This window comes from Clinocottus analis, unplaced genomic scaffold, assembly GCF_023055335.1.
Source record: "Clinocottus analis isolate CAN_PGR_092001 unplaced genomic scaffold, fCliAna1.0.p SCAF_28, whole genome shotgun sequence".
Lineage (NCBI taxonomy): Eukaryota > Metazoa > Chordata > Actinopteri > Perciformes > Cottidae > Clinocottus > Clinocottus analis.
The window spans coordinates 790,596-803,840 of record NW_027176020.1 but is presented as its reverse complement, the minus strand read 5'-3'; the positions used below and the strand labels follow the sequence as shown (position 1 = coordinate 803,840).

The window sequence follows — 13,245 nt, the reverse complement described above, 5'->3', positions numbered from 1 at the left end:
TTTATTACAGACACAATTAGTAGCATCGTCATCGTCGGTGTTAATCTGCTTTTTCTGTTCTTTCTGGGAGCATTTACATGAGAGCATAAAGCCACAAACGATGCTTAACAAGTAGAATATTCATGTTTACATATGTAACAGTAAAACTCAAATAAAGCATTTAATTTAAATCCTCACCTGCAGAATATTTATTTCCATAATGTTTTGTCTCTGAATGTATTTAAACACAAATAGTTCAAAAAGACCTGAAGACAGATTAAAAGTGTTGAGCCTCTTAAAGGAAAGATGATGTCATTGAGATGAAGGTCAAGAAGTATTCAGACCTTTGACTGCAGTAAAAAACACAATACCTGCAAAACCAAACAAGTACAAGTATTGATTAACCAGTAAAATGTACGATGTTGTGTATTAATATTCCTGCTGGCTGGTCTAATCCACACGACGCTTCAGATTACATGAAACATACGTTTGGATGTTTGGATTATGGAGACGATGAGCTCACAGGAGCGACGCGGTCGGGATGTTGTTGACCTGCGTGTTGTTGGTTTGTGTCTCTTTTGCCCTTAAGACAGTCAGTGTGTGTCTCTTTGTCTCTTTGCAACTGTTTTGTGTAACTTTGTCATTATTTAAATGTTTGTGTAGCCATTGTTTGTCTCTTTGTGGTTGTTTGTGTGTCTCTTTGCAGCTGTGAGGTGGTTTTGCTCCTCTTCATCGTCGTTGTGAGTCTCTTTGGTCTCTTGGCAGCTGTTGTGTGTGTTTTTGTGTCTCTTTGTATTCGTTGTCTCTTTCTGGTCATATTTGTGTAACTTGAGTGTCTTTCAGGTTTTACATCTGAAAGACACTAAAGCTGTCAGAGAAAATAAAAAGTACAATATTTACCTCTGAGATGTAGTACTTTAACAAGTACATTATCTACCTCTAAGATGTAGTACATACAAAATACAACATTTACTTCTGAGGTGGAGTTAAAAGTACAACGTGTATCTCTGAGAGGTAAAGTAGAAAGTATAATAAATACCTCTGAAATATGGTAGATTACAAAGTAAAGTATGTACCTCTGAGATGTGGAGTTAAAAACACAATATTTATCTCTTTCATGTAGTACAGTGAAAAGTACAACATGTCCTTCTGAGAGGAAGAGAAGTACAGTGAAGTGGAAACAAACAGCTAAAGTACGCTACATGTGTATTTAAGTGCAGTACTCATGAGAAGTACTGTGGTACTTTCCACTACGAGTCCTATAACAGAGTAACAGGACGCATCGCTGCTGTCGTGGCCGGCTGCAGGTCAGTGAAGGCGCCGCGGTGCCTTCAGGGACACTTGTTCATGCACATGAGCAGCTCCAGCCGCATGGCGATGCGGGTGTGCCAGCCGAGCGGCAGCAGCCGGATGTAGCGCGCGATGATGGGCGGACGCAGCAGGTTCTGCACCGTGGAGGACCGGTCCGAGTTCCCGTAGAAGACCTGAGGGGACGTTCAAGACCACCACTGTTTCATGTTGTTAAATACGTGTTTCATGTTGTTGAATACGTGTTTCATGTTGTTAAATACGTGTTTCATGTTGTTAAATACGTGTTTCATGTTGTTAAATACGTGTTTCATGTTGTTAAATACATGTTTCATGTTGTTAAATACGTGTTTCATGTTGTTAAATACGTGTTTCATGTTGTTGAATACGTGTTTCATGTTGTTAAATACGTGTTTCATGTTGTTAAATACATGTTTCATGTTGTTAAATACGTGTTTCATGTTGTTAAATACGTGTTTCATGTTGTTAAATACGTGTTTCATGTTGTTAAATACGTGTTTCATGTTGTTAAATACGTGTTTCATGTTGTTAAATACGTGTTTCATGTTGTTAAATACATGTTTCATGTTGTTAAATACGTGTTTCATGTTGTTGAATACGTGTTTCATGTTGTTGAATACGTGTTTCATGTTGTTAAATACATGTTTCATGTTGTTAAATACATGTTTCATGTTTTAAATACGTGTTTCATGTTGTTAAATACATGTTTCATGTTGTTAAATACGTGTTTCATGTTGTTGAATACGTGTTTCATGTTGTTAAATACGTGTTTCATCTTGTTAAATACATGTTTCATGTTGTTAAATACGTGTTTCATGTTGTTAAATACGTGTTTCATGTTGTTAAATACGTGTTTCATGTTTTAAATACGTGTTTCATGTTGTTGAATACATGTTTCATGTTGTTAAATACATGTTTCATAATGTTAAATACATGTTTCATGTTGTTAAATACGTGTTTCATGTTGTTAAATACATGTTTCATGTTGATAAATACATGTTTCATGTTGTTGAATACATGTTTCATGTTGTTAAATACGTGTTTCATGTTGTTAAATACATGTTTCATGTTGTTAAATACGTGTTTCATGTTGTTAAATACGTGTTTCATGTTGTTAAATACGTGTTTCATGTTGTTAAATACGTGTTTCATGTTTTAAATACGTGTTTCATGTTGTTGAATACATGTTTCATGTTGTTAAATACATGTTTCATGTTTTAAATACATGTTTCATGTTGTTAAATACGTGTTTCATGTTGTTGAATACGTGTTTCATGTTGTTAAATACATGTTTCATGTTGTTGAATACATGTTTCATGTTGTTAAATACATGTTTCATGTTGTTAAATACATGTTTCATGTTGTTAAATACGTGTTTCATGTTGTTGAATACATGTTTCATGTTGTTAAATACATGTTTCATGTTGTTAAATACATGTTTCATCTTGTTAAATACATGTTTCATGTTTTAAATACATGTTTCATCTTGTTAAATACATGTTTCATAATGTTAAATACATGTTTCATGTTGTTAAATCCATGTTTCATGTTGATAAATATATATTTCATGTTGTTAAATACATGTTTCATGTTGTTAAATACATGTTTCATAATGTTAAATACATGTTTCATATTGTTAAATACATGTTTCATGTTGTTAAATACATGTTTCATGTTGTTAAATACATGTTTCATGTTGTTAAATACATGTTTCATGTTGTTAAATACATGTTTCATGTTGTTAAATACATGTTTCATGTTGTTAAATACATGTTTCATATTGTTAAATACATGTTTCATGTTGTTAAATACATGTTTCATGTTGTTAAATACATGTTTCATCTTGTTAAATACGTGTTTCATGTTGTTGAATACGTGTTTCATGTTTTAAATACACGTTTTGTATAGTTTTTTGTGCATTCACGTTGTTTGTAGTAAAGTGTTGGTTTTTATTCTGACACTGTTAAATCTTCTCCAGAGTTCTCACCCGGTTGTTCCCCGTCTGGTCCTTGTAGTAGATCCAGTTCAGCGTGTCCACCGTGCGGTACTGGATGCTGTACTTGGTGATCCACTCGTCGGCGTCACAGCGGCCCTGCGTGAGGATGCCGGACACCACGGACTCGTCCTTCAGGTCGATCTGGATCCACTGATGCAGGTCGTTGAACTTGGAGAGCCAAGCGCACCTGACAACAAACACACACGTTGTGTCACTGCTCACGGGGTAACCAGTATGAAGAACCGGGTCGGCAGGACGCACCCAAAGCCCTGGTTGTTGAGCCGAGCCTTGGAGGGCATCCAGGACGAGTACCAGCCCACGTACTGCTCCTGGCTGGGACAGCTGATCTGGTCTGAATCCACGAATCCAGATTCAAAGCCCAGAGCTCTGTGGTACGGACATTCTGTGAAGGACACGAGAACGACGCTGAAGAGAGGAAGAGAAGAAGAGGAGCGTCCAGACCTTTCATGTTGACACTGCAGTGATGGAGCAGTTGTTTGAGGACTTAAAGGAACAGACGACCATCTGGACATCAGCTTCTTTACCTCGAACACGTGGAGAGCAGTTCATGTGCAGACGGCCATTTTGTTTGTGAAACGTTCCTTTAAAGGCAAACTTTCCCTTCGTCAGATGAATCCCAGCATGACGTCTGTGTGAAGTCAAAGTCTTTCAGTCTGAAGAGCAGTGACGCGTTTGAACGCAGTCGTGATTTTATTCCCAGAAAGTGTTCTGAGCGATGTGATTAATCCTGAGGTCTGATACCGGGGAGATTACACGATGAGGAGGAGGAAGAGGAGGAAGATGTTTGCGGCGTCATCTGATCTGTGCTGCTTTGCACGACATATCGTGCTATGAAGTGAAGGGCAGCACCTATTCTGGGCTGTTAATCTGATCGTCACGCTGGTACAGGTGGTGAGATTATCTCACGGCATTCGCTGTTCCGGTCCTAAGACTCTTACACCTCAAGGTGCTGAGAACCAGTCTCAGTCTAGTCCTGGTCCTCTAGAGTCTCAGTCTAGTCCTGGTCCTCTCTAGTCTCAGTGTAGTCCTGGTTCTCTAGGGTCTGAGTCTAGTCCTGGTCCTCTAGAGTCTCAGTCTAGTCCTGGTCCTCTAGAGTCTCAGTGTAGTCCTGGTCCTCTCTAGTCTCAGTGTAGTCCTGGTTCTCTAGGGTCTGAGTCTAGTCCTGGTCCTCTAGAGTCTCAGTCTAGTCCTGGTCCTCTAGAGTCTCAGTGTAGTCCTGGTCCTCCAGAGTCTCAGTCTAGTCCTGGTCCTCTGTAGTCTCAGGGTAGTCCTGCTCAGAGACACTACCATGTTCGTCCACAGGGGGCGACAGAAACAACACTAAGATAAAGTTCCTTGTGGTTCCTTGTGGGTCTGCTTTACCTCTTCCTCCTGGTGCAGCTCACTACAGGTGAACCCAGGTCATGTGACCTGTCAGGAGGAGCCTCACCTGGCATGCACTGCGCCTGGTGACCCTGAGGGGGCGCCGGCGTCGGCAGCAGCGAGGAGGACGGGACCGGCGGGCCGGCGGTCGGCGCGGCGGCAGAGTCGCAGTCGCAGGTGCAGGTTTTGACCTCCGACGTCCAGGTCTCGATCTCCTGCTGCTCCTCCTCCTGCAGCTCCTCCTCCTGGACGGCCTCCTCCTCCTGGAGGACGCACACACACACACACACACACACACACACACACGTTAACCCAGACTTCATGTCACAGCTCCTGCTGCTGGGTCATTGTGGTGCTCGTACCTCCTGGCAGCGAGCGGGCGTCAGGGCTGCCGGTGGAGGCGTGAAACGCAGGAGAGGATGAAAGTGAAGAAAAGTGAAAGTAAACTAAACAAACTAAAACTCTCATGAACACAAACTGGTTGGTGAATCGTCTGCGACGGTTCCGTCTACTTAACCTGCGTCCTTCCTGCACACAAACGACCAGAAGAAACAAACGACCATCGTCTCTTTGGCCACTTTCATAACACGGTGACGAAGACCGCCGACTCACCCTGAGAGAGCAGCAGGAGGAAGAGCAGCGCACAGCGAGCAGAGACCTCCATCTTCCTCTTCCTCTGGAATGTGATGAGTGTGTGAGACGCCCAACGAGACGGCGGAGGGATTACAGTAATCCAGAGGCCGGTGACGGTCGGACCTGACGCGCCTGATTGGCCTCGAGACGCCGCCCACCGGCTGCTGTGTGGTGACGGACGCTCACTCTGAGCGGCACCGGCAACGCAACCACCAGGAAATCACTGATAATCCCAGCAACATTTTAAAGGTACAGACAGATCTATAGATTATGTTTACTTTAGTGTATGATCAACATAAAGAGCAGAACTGTTGTGTTTGTTGTTGCCATGTTACTGCTCTGGTTGTATAGAAGTCTATGCTTCATGTGTTAGAGCTGCATTCTCTCTCCTGACCACCAGGGGGCGACTCCTCTGGTTGTATAGAAGTCTATGCTTCATGTGTTAACGCTGCATTCTCTCTCCTGACCACCAGGGGGCGACTCCTCTGGTTGTATAGAAGTCTATGCTTCATGTGTTAAAGCTGCATTCTCTCTCCTGACCACCAGGGGGCGACTCCTCTGGTTGTATAGAAGTCTATGCTTCATGTGTTAAAGCTGCATTCTCTCTCCTGACCACCAGGGGGCGACTCCTCTGGTTGTATAGAAGTCTATATAAGTGACTCTACTTCTCTCTTGATGTATTATCTCAGTAAACATTGTAAACATGAGTTTATGTCTCAATCTCTAGTTTCTAGTCTTCTTCTATACAGCATGATGTCATTTAGTACTTTATGGTCCGTTAGAGTCAAACAGACCATAATAAGGGGACGCTTTAGGGGCGGGGCTACAGGGTGATTGGCAGGTTGGTGAGGACTCGGCAGCACAAGTCTTCTGTTGTTGGTGAACTTGGAGGTTAATTCTCGCTCTTGTGAATGTTGAGAGCGACTTGAAAACTTCAGAGAAAGCTCGCGCTCCTCTTCCTCTTCTTCTTCCTCTTCCTCCTCTTCCTCGCTGCAGATGCAGTTCCTGCTGCTGTTCAGTCGGCAGGGGAAGCTCCGGCTGCAGAAGTGGTACCGGCCGCTGTGCGACAAGGAGAAGAAGAAGATCACCCGCGAGCTCGTGCACACGGTGCTCGCGCGCAAACCCAAGATGTGCAGCTTCCTGGAGTGGAGGGACCTGAAGGTGGTCTACAAGAGGTGCGTGCACGAGACCGGACCGGACCGGGGTTGCAGACTAGAAAGAGCATCGTTCATTCTCTCTCTCTCTCTCTCTCTCTTTCTCTCTCTCTCTCTCTCGGGTTGTTTAGAAGCTTTTCTTTATTCTCTGTGTTTCACGCTCTGGACCTGAAACATGTTTTATTTAATGAAACAGAAACTGAGACTGTCGTCGGGGTTTTATTTCTTTTTTCCCAACTGTCCTTGAACACATCATGTGGGAAGCAAAACTTAGAGCGTGATATTTAATCACAAATATTTTATTCTTCATCCCTCATTTAAATAGAGAGGAGGGAGAGATAAGGAGAGAGGAGAGGAGAGGAGGAAAGGAGAGGAAAGGAGGAGAACCTCCTTCTTTTCTCATCATTGATAACATTTGCAGCAACTTGCGTTTCATTTAGATTCCGTTGTTTGACAATTAAAAACAACAACTTGTAAATGATTCATATCCTTTGACTGAGGTGATGGGTTCTCGTCTCGTCTGGATGCTTCTGAAGAGCAGAACCTTCTCACAGACAGAAACATAAGTGTGGCAGAGTTCCCGTCCTGTGGAGGTTCTCAGTCTCAGTTCTAGTATTTCCTGCTGCACCTGAAGCAGCCGGTGAGGTCAGCTGACCGGCTGCTCTGTCAGCCAATCATCACAAGGCTGAAGAGGCCTTCAGGATTATGGGGATAAGGAACCTCGCGGCTTAGCGTGCAGCCTTCTGGCTCCTCCACTACCCAGCATGCACCTGGCTGTCTGATGCCCACTGATGGATCCAGGTCTCTGTGATGTGACCGTGGGGTCCGGGATCCATTGTTCGGACGTCGGCCATTTTATCTGCATTGTGTTTGTGGCTCCGCCTCCATGTTGTTGAACGTTCACAACAAAACATGAACTTTTAAGTAACTTATGTTTTCTCCTGACGTGCGTCAACTTACCGAACCGTCTCTCAATAAGCGTTCATCAGACAGCTGAGCATGCTGGGTAGCGGACTAGCTGCGTTAGCTTAGCTTCAAATCTCAGCAGTGTGTTTAGTCATATGCCAAAGTGCTCCAGTAATAAACACACAAAAAACATCAAATTCAACCCGAACTGAATTCATGTGCCGTACGGTAGCGCGTTCAAGGCCGACTGCCCGGTGGCTCGATGCCGCTGGCTCGATGCCGCTGGCTCGATGCCTCCCTCTCCTTGTCCTCTGCAGCTGTGAGGTCATGAGGTCTTGTCTCGGTTGCAGGTACGCCAGCCTGTACTTCTGCTGCGCCATCGAGGAGCAGGACAACGAGCTCATCACGCTGGAGATCATCCACCGCTACGTGGAGCTGCTGGACAAATACTTTGGCAGCGTGCGTCTCCTCCGGCCGGCCGGCCACGCCGCCGCCTTGTTCCCGCCGGCCGAACCCGGACTTCATACGAAGCGTTGAGACTTGTCTTGTTTCGTTTGTGAACAGCAGGTGTGCGAGCTGGACATTATTTTCAACTTTGAGAAGGCTTACTTCATCCTGGACGAGTTCCTGCTGGGAGGAGAAGCTCAGGAGACGTCCAAGAAGACGGTGCTGAAGGCCATCGAGCAGGCGGACCTGCTGCAGGAGGTACTGGACTCATCCATCTATTCATCCATCCATCCATCCTTCTATCCATCCATCCATCCATCCATCTATACATCCATCTATCTATCTATCTATCTATCTATCTATCTATCTATCTATCTATCTATCTATCTATCTATCTATCTATCTATCTATCTATCTATCTATCTATCTATCTATCTATCTATCCATCTATCTAAAGCCATGTGAGCCAGACTGATGGTCTCTCATCTTTCTGCCTCTCATATTTATTATATATTAATAGTCTGAACTCGCTCCTCTGTACCCGTGTGAGACGTTACACGAGCACAGCTTCCTCAAGTAAAGACAGATTTCATTAGCTACAGCAAGTAGCTTAATACTTTTAATCCGTTGCACTTTCTTTTCCTTTTTTCTTTTGCAAATATGCACAACTTTATGAATGAAAACCCTCCCTGTGTGTCTGCTGCTTAACGCTCCACGACCGGCTGCGATATTTTAAACGTTATATAGTGTGTGTATAAATGTGTATAACTGTTATTTTCAGTGTTGATGGAACAGCTACGACATTAGCGTAGAAAAAGCTCTGATTGATCCAAACTCCATCAGGAAAACGAGCATTTTAAAACCGGTTCGCTCGCCGTCCGGCCGACAGACCGGATGCCACATGGATTTATACTTTTTACAAATCAGCATCATAATTTAGTTTATTCGGCATCATTTTCGATCCGTTTATTGTGATTAGAATCCAAACAAAATCTATTTATTTATTTGTGACATGAAAATGTAAAAGCAGAGCAGCAAAAAATATCAGAGAAAGTGAATGAAGTTTCCTTCCTGTGATCTTTATTTCTTCTACTTCCCTCTCGTTTAGTTTGCTTGATCTTTATTTCTGCTGACAGTATTTTTCTTCTTCTTCTCTTTTTGAACTCTTTCACCGTTGTTGTGATTTGCAGAACGTAGACTTTCAGATGCGCCTGTTTGCAGGTACGGTTTGTGAGGATAACCCTCTGCTGTAGCGGTAGCTCTTTAGCCTGTAGCAGCTAGCTCTTTAGCCTGTAGCAGCTAGCTCTTTAACCTGTAGCGGCTAGCTCTTTAACCTATAGCGGTAGCTCTTTAGCCTGTAGCAGCTAGCTCTTTAGCCTGTAGCGGCTAGCTCTTTAACCTGTAGCGGCTAGCTCTTTAACCTATAGCGGTAGCTCTTTACCCTGTAGCAGCTAGCTTTTTAGCCTGTAGCGCTAGCTCTTTAACCTGTAGCGGAAGCTCTTTAACCTGTAGCTGCTAGCTCTTTAACCTGTAGCAGAAGCTCTTTACCCTGTAGTAGCTAGCTCTTTAACCTGTAGCTGCTAGCTCTTGAACTGTAGACGTTCATTAGATTCCCTGATGTAACAGAAACTCTGTCGGCAGCAGTCATATCTCAAGTGTTGGTAACGCACGGCAGATATAGAAGCTGCTGCTGTGTGTTGTTTCTGCCTCTTTACACACTGATCAATAACTCTTTACACACTAATGATTTACACACTAATGATTTACACACTAATCATTTACACACTAATCATTTACACACTAATCAATAACTCTTCAGACAGTCATGAAGGTGGACATTAGCTGTCGAGACCCAAAGCGTTTCTGCTGTAAAGTCGTTTCAAGATGGACGTCTACGGAGCTTCACTCCTTTTTGGAGCCTCTAGTGGCCGTTTGAGGAACTTCAGTTTTTTATCTCCACCGAGTGACGAGTGACCGTATGTGACGAGTCGTGAGTGAGAACGCGTTCGGCAGCGTATCGATGAGACAAACGTTTAGAGTAGAAGTTCAACTTTAACGTTCAGTAGCTGAGAGACTTTTATGTCTTGAAACCAGCGAGTCCCTCAGAGCTTTCAGTTTAATCCAAATCCTCTCAGTGGTTGAACAGCGGAGAACCGCCTGGAAACAAAGCCCTGTTGTCTGCATTCCTGAGACCACACACACACACACACACACACACACACACACACACACACACACACACACACACACACACACACACACGTGTGTGTGGCCCGATTAGCAGTCCATTATTACAGGAACAAAAGACGTGCAGCGTCACTGCATCATGAGGATTCATGTGTCCATGAAACCAGAAGCTTTACTTTGTGCTCAGAGAATCAACGCGACGTCTTGAACGTGTTGATGAAGAGATTTTAATATTTATACACAGTTAACATAAAAACAACACACTGTGACTATTATTTATTTATTTATTTGTGGTCGTCTTGGTGAGAGCTGATCCGTGTCGGCAGCTTGCGCAACATTTAGTCATTGAGCCAAAATGTGGCTGTTAATGAGTTCTGGGAGTGAAACCAGGTCACTGGTAACAAACCATTAACCGGACTGGTGACGTCTTTACCCACAAAACCAAACGTTGTTCCTCAATGTTGTTATCTGGGCTGAAGAAACACACAAAGACAGAAAGAACCTGCTGCAGAACCAACCTGCATCCTCTCTCCTGACCACCAGGGGGCGACTCCTCTGGTTGTATAGAAGTCTATGCTTCACGTGTTAAAGCTGCATTCTCTCTCCTGACCACCAGGGGGCGACTCCTCTGGTTGTATAGAAGTCTATGCTTCATGTGTTAAAGCTGCATTCTCTCTCCTGACCACCAGGGGGCGACTCCTCTGGTTGTATAGAAGTCTATGCTTCATGTGTTAAAGCTGCATTCTCTCTCCTGACCACCAGGGGGCGACTCCTCTGGTTGTATAGAAGTCTATGCTTCATGTGTTTAAGCTGCATTCTCTCTCCTGACCACCAGGCTTTTTTTTTTTACAGGTTCCTCTTTTTAAACAAATAAAACATTTGAATTTTCACCTATATGTCACATATACTAATAATATTAATTCTGCAGGTTTTTCTATATGTATTTACCCAAAATGACCATTTTACACAACGACCATCTTCTGATAGTAACATATTAAATAATAAGAGTTATTCTGTTCTTCCATGAAGAGACTAAAACCTTTCTGACAGGAAGTGAAGCTTTTATCCACCAGACTCTATTCACAAAACCTCTAATTTAAGAACACAGGCGCTGCTGTTAGTGTGTGTGAGACTTTAGTGAATCTAAAAACATGTTTTAGTTGTTTTTGTTCAGAAATGGAGCTTCACAGCATAAACCGATAAGATAAATCATTGTTCGCTGCTCGTTCAGTTTCATCCTTTTTTCTCGGGACTTGTTGAGAAAAACAAATCAACTCAAATCAGACTGCGTCTCCGCGGGGTAATCATGTAATCAGGCTAATTATTGTACATTTTATAGCTCCGTGTGGAGATGCAGAATCTCCTCGTGTGTTGACACGGTTCTGTTTTTAAGACGTTGCATATAAAATAGCACATTCAGAGCGTGTGAGGTAATTAATAACCACGTGTGAAACACGACGGGTGATTTTAATCAGCCTCAGTGGAACATTTCTCAGCTGCTCGTCACGCCGCTGCCAGCTCGCAGATTTAGCTTTTTATTTTTTTTCTTGGCTCAGAAGAATTTTCTGCTCAGCTCAACTTTTACATGTGAGGCGTCATGTGAGCAGAGGGGCGTCTTTTATTGTGGCGGGGCACCATTTTAATGTGTATGCAGGTCCTTGGTTTTAATGTGTGTGCGTGTGTGTGCGTGCGTGCGTGTGTGTGTGTGTGTGTGTGTGTGTGTGTGTGTGCAGGTTCTACTGGTTTTAACATGTATTTGTGTCCTTATAATATAAAAACACAGGTGTGATGGTTCCAAACATGGTCTCTGAGTCCTCTGGTCTTTTCCAGAATTAGGATGCTGAGGTGAATACTGTGTGTGGATTCAGGACCTCTAGTCCCTGCTGGTCAGGATCTGGACCAGGACTGGTCTAGTCTAGTCAGGACCTGGTCTAGTTAGCTGGTTAGTTAGTCTAGTTAACCCCCCTCAGCCCGTTTGTACTGAAACAAAAGTATGTTTGTCTGTTTGTGTTCATGTAACGTCTCACTGTCTTCTTCCACATGTTCATAATATTACACCCCCCCCCTCACACCTCCTCCTTATTTAAAGGGCCAGTGTGTCAGATTTGCACATCTGCAACCTCACCACCAGGTGGCACTAAATCCTTCACACTGGCCCTTTAAGTAAAACAGACTTGTGGATTTTCACAAAGAACTTCTGAAAAAATGCTAAATTCATAAACGCTACTGTCAATTTGTTTGTTTGTTTGTTTATTTGTTTGACTTTAAGTAAGAAGGAAAATTAAAATACTAGCTAGCTAAAAGCTAGCTGTTTCCAGTCTTTATGCTAATCTAAGCAACTTCTTGCTCTAGCTCCATGTTTACTAAGCTAACCATATACATTTATTGTACAGTTATGAGAGTGGTAGCTAGTCATCTATGCTAAGCTAAGCTACATCCATGTGTATCGTACAGTTATGAGCGTGACCCTGCAGCCTCCTGCTTGCTGTGTGTGTGTGTGTGTGTGTGTGTGTGTGTGTGTTGTGTCTCACTGCTCCTCTGTGTGTGTTTGTCTCCTGCAGCCTCGTCATGAGTACTTTCACGTCCCCGTGTACTGACGCTGACGAGCCGCTCGCCACCTTTCCCCCCGAGCGCCGCCCTGTGATTGGTTCCCTGTGGGGTGTCGCAATATGTAGCATCAGATTAACACGTGACCGTCGTCACAGCAGTAAATAACAACACAACAACACTGAAGCTGTCCGTGTTTCCTCCAGAGATCAACTTTAATTATGAAAACTTAAAGCGTTAGTCTTCAGTTTGTTTAGTGATGACGTAACCAGGTGTTTATGGCACGTCTTTCTACATGTTTTAGACTTACTATCTCATAATCATGACGTACAGATCTTCATTTTTTCATCACAGTTTCTACTATCACAAGTTTTTTTTCGTATTAAACAGTGTTTGTATTATTATTATTATTATTGTAAATTAATTATTTATAGACCCAGATTATTTCCCATTTATATGAATCGTAAAGCCTCTGAAGGGAGGTGGTATAAGTGGGATGAATGCTAATGCTAATGCTAACTCTATGCACTGGTTAACTAAGAGCTATTTTGGTTTTAATGCTAACATTTAAACATTTAAAAGTTCTTTATCTTTTACTAATTAATTACACTGACAAATCTCCTAAAATGCTTTGTATTGTCTGTTCAGCTGTGACCTACGGGAAAAATTTTAATATATATATAT

The 13,245-nt window shown here is 43.1% G+C and overlaps 2 protein-coding genes across 5 annotated transcripts; one reads left to right on the top strand and one right to left on the bottom strand.

Annotated features, from left to right (window-relative positions):
• LOC137795369 (retinoschisin-like) lies at window positions 1-5,351 on the bottom strand. Its single transcript, XM_068592782.1, has 6 exons — window positions 5,300-5,351; window positions 5,050-5,075; window positions 4,755-4,950; window positions 3,566-3,707; window positions 3,296-3,491; window positions 1-1,463 (listed from the first exon to the last, which is right to left on the bottom strand). The coding sequence occupies exons 1-6, from the start codon at window positions 5,349-5,351 to the stop codon at window positions 1,311-1,313; spliced, it is 765 nt and encodes a 254-aa protein (XP_068448883.1). The 3' UTR covers window positions 1-1,310.
• Window positions 5,352-5,440: 89 nt separating this feature from the next.
• LOC137795393 (AP-1 complex subunit sigma-2-like) lies at window positions 5,441-13,219 on the top strand. 4 transcript variants are annotated; one of them, XM_068592821.1, is made up of 7 exons: window positions 5,441-5,569; window positions 6,317-6,495; window positions 7,731-7,839; window positions 7,945-8,085; window positions 9,018-9,048; window positions 11,798-11,859; window positions 12,576-13,219. In XM_068592821.1, exons 2-6 carry the CDS (start codon window positions 6,317-6,319, stop codon window positions 11,848-11,850), a joined length of 513 nt encoding a protein of 170 aa, XP_068448922.1. In that variant the 5' UTR covers window positions 5,441-5,569; the 3' UTR covers window positions 11,851-11,859; window positions 12,576-13,219. The 4 variants fall into 4 exon arrangements, with proteins under 4 accessions (XP_068448922.1, XP_068448925.1, XP_068448924.1 ...); XM_068592822.1 differs by having other exon boundaries at window positions 5,442-5,569; window positions 7,948-8,085; XM_068592824.1 differs by lacking the exons at window positions 9,018-9,048; window positions 11,798-11,859 and having other exon boundaries at window positions 7,948-8,085.
• The last annotated feature ends 26 nt before the right edge of the window (window positions 13,220-13,245 follow it).